General features: G+C 35.1%; 1 protein-coding gene across 7 annotated transcripts; it reads right to left on the bottom strand.

The window, feature by feature from the left end:
- Positions 1–75: 75 nt before the first annotated feature.
- Positions 76–16,014, bottom strand: LOC127946928 (THO complex subunit 5 homolog). Of its 7 annotated transcripts, none has more exons than XM_052543742.1 (22): positions 15,887–16,014; positions 10,856–10,953; positions 10,696–10,752; positions 10,525–10,587; positions 9,452–9,595; positions 9,263–9,376; positions 8,196–8,293; positions 7,920–8,066; positions 7,729–7,843; positions 7,465–7,597; positions 6,110–6,187; positions 5,987–6,030; positions 5,790–5,889; positions 4,733–4,841; positions 4,562–4,663; positions 4,386–4,482; positions 3,630–3,741; positions 2,862–2,965; positions 2,649–2,736; positions 1,552–1,667; positions 1,281–1,474; positions 76–302 (listed from the first exon to the last, which is right to left on the bottom strand). In XM_052543742.1, the coding sequence occupies exons 2-22, from the start codon at positions 10,949–10,951 to the stop codon at positions 239–241; spliced, it is 2,175 nt and encodes a 724-aa protein (XP_052399702.1). In that variant the 5' UTR covers positions 10,952–10,953; positions 15,887–16,014; the 3' UTR covers positions 76–238. The 7 variants fall into 7 exon arrangements, with proteins under 7 accessions (XP_052399702.1, XP_052399703.1, XP_052399704.1 ...); XM_052543743.1 differs by lacking the exon at positions 15,887–16,014 and adding an exon at positions 11,710–11,865; XM_052543744.1 differs by lacking the exon at positions 15,887–16,014 and adding an exon at positions 11,710–11,856 and having other exon boundaries at positions 10,702–10,752.
- Between the last annotated feature and the right edge of the window lie 68 nt (positions 16,015–16,082).

Raw genomic sequence — 16,082 nt, 5'->3', positions numbered from 1 at the left:
AAAGCATTATATAAAATAAATAAAACAATTCATACAGGTAATACCACGAAAAAAATTGAAATCATCAACCAGCTGTTTTTCGTATCAAAATCAGTGTTTTATTTTCTAATTCACATTATATGTGCAAACAGAGAAACATGGGTTAAAGAATAGAGATAAAAGCTAGATAACAGAATGAGAGAGGGATTTCAGCCCCTCCTGATGACACTACAGCAGTCTCGATCATCCTCATCCGGATTCAGCGGTGACTGAAGAAGCCCTGAGGATGGTTGTACTTGAAGGGCTTCAGACGGCTCGGACCCCTGAGAAAAACACATGAGATTTCACATGAACACCACTAATTTGCATCCACGAAAAACATGGGAATTATTCACCATATTCTGGGTTAAATACAACTATAAATGTATCATGGAATCAAAATGTAAAACTGTTATTTCTAAAAACAAACATTTCTTAATGTGCACGATTTATCAATGCATTTCTCATGATTGGGGAAAATGCCTGAATTTGCAATAATTTACATGTAAGCTTCAGCCAAAAATACACCACATTACTGAAACACAATGGGTTGCATTATTAACTTTCAGCAAACAATCATTTTGCATCATTCCTCAGTGTACACTGCTGTTCAAATGTCTTTAAAAGAAATCTCTTCTGCTCATCAAGGCTGCGTTTATTTCATCAGAAACATAGAAAAAAGCAGTAATATTGTAAAATATTATTGCAATTTAAAATAATGGTTTTCTATTTTATTGTACTTTAAAATATAATTTATTCCTGTGATTCAATGCAGAATTTTCAGCATCATCACTCCAGTCTAAAGTGTCACATGATCTTCAGAAATCATACTGATTTATTACAGTTTTGTTTCATGATATTTTTTGGAACCTGTGATACTTTTTTCAGGATTCTTTGAATAAAATCTTTGATTTATTCAAAATAGAAATATTTTGTCACAATATACACTACCATTCAAAAGTAAAGATGTGATGTATATATATATTAAGCAGCACAACTGTTTCCAACATTGATAATGGAATCATCATATTATCATGATTTCTGAAGATCATGTGACACTGAAGACTGGAGGAATGATGCTGAAAATACAGGGCTGCATCACAGAAATAAATTATATTTTAAAATACATTAAAATAGAAACCCATTATTTTAAATGGTAATAATATTTTACAATATTAAATTTTTTTCTGTATTTTAGGTGAAATAAATGCAGCCTTGGTGAGCAGGAGAGACCCAGAGATGACACTTTTGAAGTGTGTTACCTGGCAGTGCGCAAGCACATCTTCTCTCGGGGAAACTCCTTGGGTCCCTCAGACCCGTCACACACTTGACTCTCCGTCTCCAGATACACATCCAGACACACACACAAGCGCTGGATCTGATTGGTCAGGAGCTGGAGACCCGGACGTGGCCCCTGCAGCTCGGAGCGGAACACGTTCACCTCGCTCTCCATCGCCTGCGCATCACAAACACATCATTAAGAGAATACTTTCACACTGAAAACACCTGAGCAGCAGTGAGGCTCTCTCTCACCCGCAGGTTATCATCGGTGCGCCCGCTGCGCTCTCCTTTCCAGTGCAGCGAGAGAGAGAAGAGCGGCGCGACCTCAGGGTAACGCGGGTTCATCACCACAGCAGCCAGCAGACGAGCTGAGACAGAACCAGACAGTGGGGAACTTATGATGGGTTTATGATTCTCACGTCAATCAATCTGTGAAACAGTGTTACTTCAGCAACGTTCATACAATATTATAGCATTTATTAATATACCGAATAACTGGGTTTTTTATTTTTATTGTTTTAGCTTTAGTAATTGTAGCACTAAATATTAAAATTGTATTTCATTTAGAATTTAATTGACAATGAAACAGTGTTATTTAAATATGATTAATATGGTATTATAGTTCTTAATTTTTTTATTTGATTTTTCTATATATATTTTTATATATAATATTTTAAAGTTTAGTAATTACATGTGCTTTTGTCCTATTTATCTTACATTTTTATTTTAGTAATTTTTCTTAGTAGTTTATTTTCTTTCATTTAGTTGCCAATGCAATAGTTTTATCTTCGTATTACTGATATAATAACTTTTGTTAAAATTATGAATTCTGTTTTCATTTTAATTAAATGTTTAGTAATCTTTTTGTGTTTTGCCACTTTTTACCATTTATTTATTTTTAAATATGTCTACAGTTTTTAAGTTTTTTGGTTTCAGTTTTTTTAATTTTAATAGCTGAAATAAAATAACTTTTATATTTAAATAATTCAATTTTTTAAGGTTTTAATCTATGCAACATTTTAAATTTTTTAAGTTCCATTCTTCATCAAATTTTAATACTTAATTATTTCAATAAAAAAAAAAACGTTTAAATATTTTCAATAGATTTTTAATGGTTTTAGTTAATAAAAACACTGTTGGTGAAGACTTTGATTTGAGACACCTAGTAACTAGATAACGAGATATGACTGATTTCAGATCTGTGCGTCACTCTAAACATCACATGAAAACTGTGGATGGCCACTGTACATGTCAGTCACATGCTCTCAAGTGGGTGGTTTTAGTCCAGAAGAAGCTGCAAACCAGACATGTGGACAGAGAAGAGTGTGACACAAGAGCACAGTTCCCACCTGTTCCTCTCTCTACAGCTGCCATGAAGAACAGATCGGTCTCATGCACCAGACCCGCCTTCAACACATGCTGCACGAAGCCCAGCTCCTGCAGAACAAAGAGACACATGGAGATCACTGAATTTCACTCAAGTAGCCAACTGAATGCAAAGCAAACGTGCACTGCATGATGTCAATGTGAGATGCGAAACATCCCTATTTATAGAAACATACAGTGAACTCCTGATGGCTCATCAGGGTCCAGCGCATGAGACCAGAAACCACTTTAGCAGGAAACAGATGTTGGCACTCGCTGGAGACGGGTATGATGCTGTGCTCTGGAACAGAACAAACCCAATGCATTGGCAAAGCAACCGACTAAACAGACAGCAGCAACCAAAAGCCTCATGACTCTAGTGATATATTTATTAAAACTGTATTAATTTGATGAAAAATACAGTAATATTGTGAAATATTACTACAATTACAAATAACTGTTTTCTATTTGAATGCATTTTATAATGTAATTTGTGTGATGCAAAGCTGAATTTTCAGCATCATTCCTCCAGTCTTCAGGTGTCACATGAATCAGAAATTTGTTGCTCAGTAAGTGTATGTACCTTATTTTCCAGACTATAAGTCGCACTTTTTTTTCGTAGTTTGGCTGGTCCTGTTACTTATTTATCAAAATTAATTTGACATGAACCAAGAGAAATGAACCAAGAGAAAACATTACCGTCTCCAGCCGCCAGAGGGCGCTCTATGCTGCTCTATTGCTCCTGTAGTCTACCAATGAGCAGCATAGAGCGCCCTCTCGTGGCTGGAGACGGTAATGTTTTCTCTTGGTTCTAAATAAATGCAACTTATAGTCCAGTGCGATTTATATATGTTTTTTTCCTCATCATGACGTATTTTTGGACTGATGCGACTTATACTCAGGTGCGACTTATAGTCCAAAAAATACGGATATATAATACTGCACTAATATGGTCTGTCTCATACCCAGTGAGCTGAACTGTTTGTGTAGGGCCAGTCGAGCCTGCAGTCTTCCTCGCAGTAGTTTCATGGTCCTCTCCATGTGACTGGCGCTCAGAGCGCTGCCTGTCAGTCCCGACTGAAACAAACACGTTTCATCACATTACAACACTGACGGCAATAACAGCAAAGCGTGGAAATAAGTTTACTCCTGATCATGCTGAAATAGTGACATTCCTTCTCAGCATTTATGTCATGTTTTCCAATGCAAATGTGTAAAGACTCATGCATAATGAGCAAAATAATCTCTTGTTTTAATGATTAAAATCGTGTTTGTGATTAAAACAGGAATATGTGCAAGTGAGCTTTTTTTTAAGGAAAAACATGCTTTCATAACCCACTGACGGATATTTCCACATAAACTCACTTAATTCTGCTTTCATATCTTTATTGTGCATTTCAAGTAACTGCATCTTGATGCAAAGATGTTTAGATATTTGCATTGTGAAAAAACACAATTTTTTGCTGTGCATACAATATTTAATGCCATGACTTTATGGCGACGTTCTGCTCCGATTTAAGAGCATTTTAAGTCCTTAATTTGTCAATTATGACTTTCTAAGACCAGCAGAAATGTGATTTTTGGAAACATTTAAGATATATTGTGCATTCAAGACTCATTTACAAACAAAGCATAAAGTAGTTTAACAAAAACACCCATGCAAAATGTTCTGTGAATGTACAAAGAAGAAGAAAAAAAACATTGCATGATGTAACAGACACCTGTGCACCACCAGAGGAGAACTGCAGGCCGCCCAGTTTCTGCACCCAAACATACGGATGTCCGAGATCCGACACATAATCCCCAAACGTAGTGATCCTGCACAGAAAATGACATTTGATTATATTCATCATTTAATGCCATATCAGAAGCGAAGGCTTTTTCATGTCAACCTTACCCGACTTTATCAAACTGGTAGCGGTTGGCAGGGTTGGGCGTCTCTTTGCCGTGATCGGACGCATAAAGACAGTTCAGCAGACTCTCAGAGTTCAGCAGCTCTCTGTGACAGAAGCATTAAAGGTGTTAGAAAACAAACCTGTGTGAACTTTGATTCAGGTTTCGTACTGACCCAGCGCTGACGGCTCCGGACAGATCCGCAGTCGTGGAAACCTTGGTCTTCACCGTCAGGATGTTGAGATTCATGAGATAATAGAAAAACAGATGCAGGACGCTGCCGTCTGGGGGAAGAGAATACAAGTACTGTTGAAAAAGGCTGGATAAATCATCTTTCCATTGATGTATGGTTTGTTAGGAAAATCTGGAATCTGAGCGTGCAAAAAAATCGGAATCTTGAGAAAATCATCTTTAAAAAGTGTTCAAATTATTTTTTAGCAATGCATGTTACTAATCAAAAATTTAGTTTTGATATATTTACACTAGTAAATTTACTAAATATCTAAATGGAACATGATCTTTACTTAATATCCTAATTATTTTTTGGCATGTAAGAAAAATTAAAAATTTTGACCCATACAATGTATTTTTGGCTATTGCTACAAATACACCCCAGAGACTTCAGACTGCTTTTGTGCTCCAGGGACACCAATAACAATTTTTTTTTATTACAAACAAAGCTTTTATATCTGCCACAAAAAAATAAGATTTCCAATATAATATAAATTATTCATATAAACTGCATTTATTTAAATTTAAATTGTATTTTTTTACTTTGTTATATTCCTATAAAGCATTCATAAATAAATAAATCAAATCCTAATAACTTAATTTACATGAATATTTTTTTCAGCAAGGATGCACTAGTGACAGTAAAGATGCAGTTCTTTTCAATTTTCTGTTCATTTATCAATCATGAAAAACTGGATCACAGTTTCCGCGAAAATATAAAGCACCACAACACTTTTCAACATTGATGATAATCAGAAATGTTTCTCGAGCAGCAAATCATCATATTATCATGATTTCTGAAGATCATGTGACACTGAAGACTGGAGGAATGATGCTGAAAATACAGCGCTGCATCACAGAAATAAATTACATTATACAAAATATTCACATAGTAAACAGTTCTTTTAAATTATAATAATATTTCACAATTTTATTTCAAATTTTAATGTGATTTTGTACAGCCTCTGTGAGCAACTATATCTATTCATGCTTTCACACACCTTTACACTTGAGGTCCACGCAGAGAGACAGAGGGTGGCGTCTCAGCATCTCTTTACGCTTGTCATCCAGTTGAACACCTGAAGTCGCGCGCCGGCGCTTCTGAACAGAGACAGATGCTAAATCAGTACATTAGCTCACAACCTATTCAATGAGATGAGATGACGTACTGGAGAAGAAGATTAAAATCGAGTCTGACTGTGTTCTGTTGCTCCTCTTCAGCGTCCGAATCACTTTCATCATCTGAGACCAAAACACACAAAACGTAAGACTCCACTGATCACACACTCTTCCGACTCGTAAAGCGAACACGCAGAGGTACCTTGTGAGTCCTCCGGGGGCCTGGAGAGAGCTTTGGCCTCATCCACATCTCCCCTGATGCTCACGGACAGGTTCTTGTCTGAAACGAATAATTGCATGGTCTAATAAACCAAGAATGCATCAGGAACTTAGTGCCCTATTGTTTCCACGATGCAGAAAACGCAGACGGAATCCAATCATAAAAACAGATTTTACTGTTTAACGTGGAATGTCACGTAATTTGTCAAAAGCAGGTCATTGCACTTACATCAAATCATGATATGGACTAGTACCTGTAAATATTAAGCTGGAAAAGTCTATTTAAATATGAATCCTGCATGTTTTATGTGTCTGTGTTAATGAATGGTGCAGAAGCGCGACTTCGCTTATCAAACACACATTTCAGCATCTGTCGTCTCACTAAATGAGGATGTAAACACATGAACAACATCTCTGGACCTGTTCTGAGAGTCACTTCATGAGCATTTGACCGTAAAACTAGCCTCATATCGCATACACAGAACTGTAATGGTATTCACAGCAACCCGTCAAAATAAAAGTCTTGTTTAATTTATAGACAAATATTTGCTAGAAATGTTCAGCAGAATGTACATAGCCTACTACTACTACTAAAAAAACTTTAAGGAATAATCAACATTTCTTACATATTTTATTTTTTATAGTAAATTCCCTTTGTTTACCAAAAAATAAATTGTGCTTAGTTTTCAATAATTATTTGCCTTATTTTGTTTTATGCCTTCATTTTAAGAAGAAAAAAAATTAAGTTGTTTTTATGCATTTAAATAATTAGACATGCTCAAACACAATTAGGTAACAATAAAACATAAAACATTTCATAGGACCCTAAACATGTAATTTTTGTTAAAACTTTTAGAAATTGTTGTGAAAATGTTATGATTTTAATTAATTAGACATTCTTTTTTATTATTACAATTAAATGTAACCATTAAAAAGGAGTTTAATGGCAGCAGTACATCTGGAAAAACTAATGAGAAAAATTTAAACCGAGAAAAAAAAAAAAAAAAAAAATTGTAATCCAGAAAAATTCAAACTGGGAAAAAAATGTAATCCAGAAAAATTCTAACTGGAAAAAATGTAATACAGAAAAATTAAAAACGAAAAAAAAAATGTAATCCAGAAAAAAGAAAACTGGAAAAATAATAATAATAATGATCCAGAAAAATTAAAAAATATATATAATTTTTTATAAAAATTATAATTCAGAAAAATTTAAACCTGAATTTTGAAAAAAAAAATAAAACGTAATATGGGAAAAAATAACCCAGATTTCATCGGGCCCTAGGAACTGAAGTTCTCACAGGTGCCCCTCTCTGAGAGACGAGATGCTAGTCTTACCGCAAGCCTGTCCGTACGCACCCGCCTGCACTAACAGCACGTACAGAGGGGGCGGCAGGTGACGGGCGACCTCGGCCTGCTTCTGCATGTGCTCAAACGGGATCGCCAGATACTCCTGCACTGGGAGAGACGCCTGCACACGAGAGAGAGAGAGAGAGAGAGATTCATCAGCCTGTCTCTTCCTGTCTCTAAAGCCTAGTTCACATTACACGACTTTACACGTTGAATACAGATATTAGCATTTATGCCAATCTAGCGTTGCACCTGCATGATGTTTTGCAGTCCAGGCTGAAGGCTGCTCAGATATTCTCTCTTCTGCTCAATGGCTTTCTGGATCTTCTCCTTTCTAGCCAGAGACATCTTATACTGCTCCGCCAGTCTGCACGACGAAACAACATCTTAACATCTCCTGCTCAGGATTTAGAGGCTGATAGTGAGCTGTTGGTGTGTGTTACCTCTTCCTCTGCTCTAGTTCCCAGTCCAGGCGGGCGAGCGTGAGCTGGTGCTGGTCATCACGGGTCACATGAGGGCGTGAGATCTCAGCCGGAGCCTCCTGAAAAAACTCCTCTTCGCTGACCAGCTCGATCTCCTCATGCTGAGACCTGAAACAAACAACAAGAAGAATTCAATAGTATTCCAGCAGATGATATAGTTTTTATAGCTGAGCCTGATTAGAAAAATGTTTATTCACATTGACATTTCAAGGCTTGGTAATGCAGTGTAAAGCTCACCTGAACTCGAGACATTTGCCGATCTCCTTCTGCAGGTGCATGACCTCATACAACAGATTCTGCAGCTGCAGATGAAGAACATCCACTCGCTGCTTTGCCTGCAGTCAGACAAACATTACTGGTTGAAACAATCAGTTAACAAACATGTTAAACAGAAATCTGGACACAAATGAAAATAAAACATGCTTTGGGATATCAGATTTGCTATTTCTGCACTATACATTGTTTGTATACAATGCACTTAACACAAATTTGGATAAGTTAAAATGTCAAGTGTTAATATTTGTAACTACAACTATTAAAAAATTTGTGTTAATTGACTTATAAAATATATATATATATATATATATATATATATATATATATATATATATATATATATATATACACACACACAAAGTTAAAGAACTAAAATAAAATAAATAAAGCTAAATAAAAATAATAATACAAATAATAATACAAATGACAAAAGCACATAAAATCACTAAAACTAAATTAAACATGCAATACAAACAATTTTTTTTTTAAATTAGCAGATTAAATATTTTAAAAAGCCAAACATGATTAAAAAAAATGTGAGAACAAAGTAGCATCCTATTGTTTTAAATGTTTAGTGTTGCATATTGCTTTATGCAGTGTTTTAGAAAGTGTGCACACTGGAGTATGAAGTTCATTAGTGTTCCATGCTGAACTGGTGTGTGTGTGTGTGTGTGTGTGTGTGTGTGTGTGTGTGTGTGACATATCAGGACACAGCTCTGTATAATGACATGGGTATGACACAGGTATTACAAGGAGAGGGTGACTTATGAGGACATAACCCATGTCCCTATTTTTCAAAATACTTATAAATCATACAGAATGAGTTTTTTTGAGAAAGTAAAAATGCACAAAGTTTCCTGTGAGGGTTAGGGTTAGGGGTAGGGTTGGTGAAGGGCCATAGAATATACAGTTTGTACAGAATAAAAACCATTACACCTATGGGATGAACACACTTTACACAAAAACAAACATGTGTGTGTGTGTGTGTGTATGTGTGTGTGTGTGTGTGTGTGTGTGTGCGTGTTCACCTCATGCGTCTGGTCTCGGCCTTTCTTCAGTCTCATGTGTGCCAGGCGGTTGAGTTTCTTCAGGGTAATGAAATGAACGCTGCACTGTGTGCGTCTCTCCTCGATCTCCACGCTCTAGGATGCAGTAAACAAATCTCAGCTTCATTCATTCACCTACACTTTCCGTCACACAGCAAATGTGGAACTCACTCCGACTTTCGCGCCGCCAGCTTTCAGCTCCTGGATTTCTGCCATCAGTTTGGCCAGAGCGGCACACGTGTTCTTATACAGCATGTAGTCCTGCTGGGGGTCCCTGACCTCCAGCTCCACCTCTTCATTATACACACGCACGTCCTGAGGAACACACACACACACACACAGTGAGTGACCAGACCACACACACAACCCTGCCTAACACAGTCCAATCACATACTTTCTACTGGGATGAGATTACAAAACTGTGAGATGTGAACCTCCTCGCCCGAAAGTGCAACAGAAAAAGTGTGGACAGTGGAGCAGGATATCCAAAACAGCATTCATTTATGATTTAATGGGATCCAAAATGAACTGCTAATGGTGGACGAGTTTAATTAATCTTAAATTACACTAATCCTTCATTCTAGTTTGCCAATCACAATAATGCTTTTTATTATTATATAACTAACATTATCTATTTAAAACCACTTTTAATAATTAATTATCATTATTTCTATTACTACAACTAATAATAGCAATTTTTATTATAATTTTTTTATATAATTTTATTTATTAAATTATATTACAATTTAAAATGATTTACAATAATAATTATATCATTATTGTTATTTACAGGACATATGAATAACATATATATTATAAATCAATATTAAACATTTAAAAACTGTTTTTGTTATAATGACACTTATCTATAACAGTAAAACAATAATGCTATTTATTATTATATAAACTTATTACAATTAACTTCTTTGATTATTATTATTATTAACAATTAAGTCTTCATATTTTCATTTTGATGGCTGAATATCATAAATGTGTAATAATAATTATTATTATTTAACTTTCAAACAGAATATTATTCTTACATTCAATATTATCCCTAGAAAGCTGTGAAATAAAATGTCCAAATTAAATTTTTTATTCATATTGTTTGCTTGAACGTGTTCATTTTGGACCCTTCAGCTGTCAGAGAGAGAGAGAGAGAGACATAGAGAGATAGAGAGAGAGAGAGAGAGAGAGACAGAGAGACAGAGAGAGAGAGAGAGACAGACAGATCTCACAGGAACCTGATTCTTTACTGTAAACGGCTTCCTCTGTCCGATAAGATGAGGTCCGGCTGGATACGTGACCTATGTACACACGCCACATGAGTCTCACATCAACACATGAAACTCATCTGAACACAACTCAAGAAAGACAGACATCTGAAGCCTAAATGAGAGGAAGATGCTGGATACCTGCACCTGCCTCAACCTGACCTTCCTGAACTTGACAAGAGAACTGACTGCACTCAGCTGCACACGGATGTAAGAGTTACAAGAGAAGAAGAATGAGTTGAGGTTAGTGTATCACAATCGGTTTGAGCTCCTCAATGCATTTCAGAGCAGAGCTTCTCACCTGATCACCTTCTGCTCGACCTCGCTTGGTCTCTGGAGTTCCTGATTCATTTCGGATGACCTTCGGCTTTCTCTTCTTCACAGCGTCTGAGGACATGACTGAAATATGAAAGAAATCAGAATGAGTATAAATGAAATCACAAGCTCTATTTAAACATATATAGTGACATTACACTTTTGTCATTTGTATGTTTTGATTGGTTTTGCTGTAATTTGAAATTGCATCCAAACAGAAACGTTACTCTCTGGAGCAAACAGCTTTCATATATTACTATCATAATATTTTATGACGGAAGAAGTTCATTACGAAGTATATTTATATTTAATTATTTTTTATGTTTAATTGTATCTGCTTGTGTTATGGTATAATTGTTTTCAGTCATTTAAATAAAGCTGAAATAAAAAGAAATGTAAATATTATGTGAGGGAAAAAAACTTAAAAGCTACATTTAAATATTTTAAAAATAACAAAAATATATTTAAACCAATTAAAATGAAATATATTTAAACCAATTAAAATGAAATATATTTAAACCAATTACAATGAAAACAGAAAAATAAAAGCTGATTGAAAAATATTAATAAACAGCCTAAACATAAATAATGCTAAAAAATGACATTATTCTTCTTTGAGTAAGAAGGCAAACGTGTTTTAAATATAAAATATAGACTGTACGTTTCGTTTCTTAATTAAATATTAGTTCTATTAATTAGATTCATATTATATGTTTACATATAAAATATGTAAACGCAACTATCAGATTAGCTTATCGTTATTGTAACAGCTGGTTGATTTAAACACACGATATTCATGTTGTGTTTGAACAAGACGCATCGATAAACATAAAATCTCACCTTTCGACTGCTTTTATCCAATTAAAGTATCTGAATATTAATTTAATCACATATAGAAGGTCTCATTCAAACAGCAGGAGTGAACAGCACTAAGGACAGCAGGAGGGAACAACGGACACCGCTTCCGCTTCCGGCTTTACACAATAAAAGTTCGACAGAAACTTTCGAACGACAATATTATTTCCTTATTAAAATAGATACCAAAACACATTTCACATTTAATACAAAACAATCGATTTACATTTCATTAATTGTGATTTTATTAATGCGTGGCTGTTGTTTTTCTTCTTTTTTTTTCTAATATTACCTATTTTACTTTTTTAATGACTTTATATTACATTTTGTGACGTATTCGTTGGACAAAACAGTCTTTATCTTAATTTAATTTATATGTGGTACATTTGTAATACGTGTGTCTTTGCCCTGGGACTTTTATTTTGGAATTAAAGCTGTGAAGTGGCATGCGTTGCAGTCTGTCAATATTTACATGATAAGTAATCGTGTAAACTTTATAATATGTCAAATTATGATTGTACAATCTAGTGCATGTGTCAAGCATTTTCTAAACTGGACTGTTCATACTTTATGCAATTTATGAGTTTAGAAAGAGTCTCAATGAAATACTCACATACTTATTTTATTATTGTATATTATTCCAGTATTAATAAAGAACCCGGATGCACACTATACACAACATATTGCTAAAATGTGTAGTATGCAGTACACACTAAATGGGATTGTATCCCATAACGCAAAGCACTTTATTTTACCTTACATTTATAGTAATTACAATGAATAATTTCTAATTAAATCTTGGTCAAACAAGTTTCATTTGTACACAAAATTAAAAATAATTATCACCAAAATATTAACAAAAAAGTTCATATTAGGTCATTTAATATAATGTAGCTTATACTACTTAAAAATAAAAAATAAAAATAAAAACCTAGGGACTATAAAATTTTGTTTCACCTTTATATATATATATATATATATATATATATATATATATATATATATATATATATATATATATTTCCATATTTGTATGAGCTATTCTTTAAGTATTTAGCTTGTATTCGATTCTAGGCAATAAATGTTTGGCAAGGTTCAAAAACATATTTTTAGTTTTGATTTTAGTGCTTTAACGTTAACTTTATTTTAGTTAGTTGCTAAGGCATGTTTTTATTAAATTTATTTCAGCTTTATTTTGGCAAAAAAAAAATTTGTATAGTTCAGGCACCTTATCAATTATAACCCTTATTATAACGGTAGTGCAATTCACATTTGTCCACTTAATATGGAATAAAAGAAAATCTATTTTTTTCTTCATTAAATGTTATGGCTGTGTGTAATATGATATATTATGATGTGATGGAAAGGGGAAATGAAATGTATTGAACAACAGGAATGAAATACTTCTAATTCAAATTCTACATATCTTTCTGTGGAGCTCACATTTATATAGCGATTTAGCAATACACTGCAAAAAATAAAGTTGTTTTGTTGGAATTAATGGTTTCATGAGGAGATTTTAACATTGATACCATCTTTAATAAAAAGTAAGGTTCCAATTGAGGGTTTTCACAGCGATGCTAAAGAAGATTCATTTTGGGTTCCTCAAAGAACCTTTCAGTGAACAGTTTTGAAAAGAACCATTTAACCTTTTTATTGCTCAAAAGGTTTTAAAGGTTTTTAAAATGTTCTTCATACTAAGAAAAAATGGTTAACGGGGTCATATGACGTTCCTAAAAAGAACATTATTTTGTATATTTGGTGTAATGAAATGTGTTTGTGGTTTAAAGGGGGGTGAAAAGCTCGTTTTCACTCAATATCCTGGTAATCTTGAGTACCTATAGAGTAGTACTGCATCCTTCATAACTCCAAAAAGTCTTTACTTTTATTATATTCATAAGAGAAAGATAGTCTGTACCGATTTTTCCCGGAAAAACACGACCGGCTGGAGGCGTGACGTGTGGGCGGAGCTAAAGAATCACGAGCGCGAATAGACTTTTGCGTTGAGAGCGTTTGGAAGCTGTGACATTACCGTGAGGAAAAAAAACATCATCCAAAACAAACCATGGCTAACAGTCAGATTCAGCGTATATTTATGATCCAGAATCAGATCCATAGGCTGAAATTTAACAAGAGCAGCATCAGCATAGATGTCTCTATGTGGTATGTACTGAAACTGTATATATTTGCTTAGCGGTTCTGGAAAATGACTAAGTTCCACTTTATGTCGTCATCGTCTTTTTTTTTTTTTTTTTTTTAAGCTGTACATGTGGAAAGTGCAGTTTGATGACAACATCGCAAGTTGTTTACTTGATGTGCTTACACGCCGATAGCTAAGATTACAACACAGAGATATTTGAAGCAGTTTTACTCACCGCCTGCGGTTCCAACACACAATCGTGACCCTTTTTCGTTGGGACTGCATTATCCTTAAGAAATAAACGATGTGCAAATCCAGCGTCAAACTGGGCCTCGTTTGTAAAACAAGCATCTTCGAAATGCAGGGAACAAACACAAACACTTGCACAACTCCATTGATGCTCTGTAAAAATAAACTCCATCCACTGGTCCCTTAATGCTGTTTCTCTTTTGGTAATCTGTGCAGGGTTGTCTTGCCCTGGCAACCAAAAACACATTCCTTTTGTGACATTTGGCGACGCTCTCGCTCTGATCAGTGAAGTCTGTTGTGCTCTCAGTGCTCTGCTATACGGGAGCGCGCGCTCTTCCGGCAGAAGTGCCTCAGGACCCAAATAAGGAAATTACGCTCCATCTAACGTCACACAGAGCCATACTCGAAAAAAACTTTCCGAAACTTGTGACAAACCGGAAGGAGTATTTTTGGAACAGAAATACTCCTTCAAACGTTGTGTCCTCTTTTGGAAGACCAAAGTAGTTTTGCTTTCACAACAAAATAGCGTCTCCACGACATGGTGCGGGTAACAACAGCGAGAATCAAAGTTATGTGCCTTCTTTCTTTGTGTGAACATTTGGGCAGCATTATGCAAATCTTCCCACATCATGATGCAGACATGTGGGGCCGTGTTTAAATTAGGTGTTTTAGTGGGGCGTGGAACATCTTAACTTTGATAAAGAATATCTCTTTGGATTTGAAACTATACAGATCTTCTTCATGCACCAAGAGCTTGTAACACGCCAAAGAGAAAGGAAAAATTTAAATCGCATCACATAACAAATGATTCTTCAATGAACTCCCCCTTTGGAATCTTTATTTTGAAGAGGGTAAAGATTACTTTAGAGCAGCTTCTAACATTTAATAAACAGGAAAATAAAAGCGTGAAATTCACCAGTTATGCAACTTATTTAATTTAAGCTGGAAAGCAACTCTACAGACGACAGTAGTATCAGAGCATTTGTTTTTTTGAGAATGCATGCAGCTTTGTTGTGTGAATTAACATGTTTTGAGTTTTATTATACAGTTTGTTTACAAAGCATTTAAACAATTTAAATAATTAATAGGAACCGCTGCTGAGCCGATGAGAAACATCTGCAGAACGTCCACATTTGAGAGTAAACTGGCGTCACGTGACATCAGAAAGCATGAAGACACCCGCAACTGAAAGAAATAAGCATTTGGGTATTCAACAGACATTTTATATGCAAGAAAAGACAATGCTGAATAAAGTCGTAGTATATTCTAACTGACCCTCTGATGTCACATGGACTATTTTGATGATGTTTTTCTTGCACACAGTTTCAATGGAAGGACTGAGAGCTCTCGGACTAAATCTAAACTGTGTTCCGAAGATGAACGGGTTTGGTATGACATGAGGGTGAGTCATTATTGACATAATTTTGATTATTGGATGAACTAACCCTTTAAGTATCATATCATTAAGTACCCCCCCCCCCCCCCCCAAGTCCACATATTCTTCTAACCCCGCCCCCAGGGAAGCATCAGCCAATCCGGACGTTTAAAAAGCAGCCAGCATTTTTCTCATTGGCTAAAAAATATATATATTTGGTTTGAAATATTTTTTATATTTTTTAGCGGCTCACAGTCTGTTCACATAAACAGGTGTGATTTCTCAAGAAGTTCATTAGTAGAGTAAAAAAAAAAACACTGACAACAACACTTCGAAATCAATGAATGCTATCCGTGTAAAGTTTTCACATTAGATAAAGGTGGGCGTATAATTATTACCTTTTATATGGTTTTAAAACCCAATAGCAACAGTTCAGCATATCGATTAGTCGTGGTGTGCTTTAGCACGATTAACGTTTGCTCCCCGCTCTTTTTCCACGCCACATTCCTTCAAGGACCAGCAAACTTACTTCCTGGTTTACGTTAACGACGGCGACTTCAACCAATCGTACGCGCTTAATGAGGCTGAAGCCGT

This window comes from Carassius gibelio, chromosome A25 (genome assembly GCF_023724105.1).
Source record: "Carassius gibelio isolate Cgi1373 ecotype wild population from Czech Republic chromosome A25, carGib1.2-hapl.c, whole genome shotgun sequence".
Classification (NCBI taxonomy): domain Eukaryota; kingdom Metazoa; phylum Chordata; class Actinopteri; order Cypriniformes; family Cyprinidae; genus Carassius; species Carassius gibelio.
Note: the sequence above shows the minus strand (reverse complement) of the source record. Positions and strands in the feature narration are given on the sequence as shown.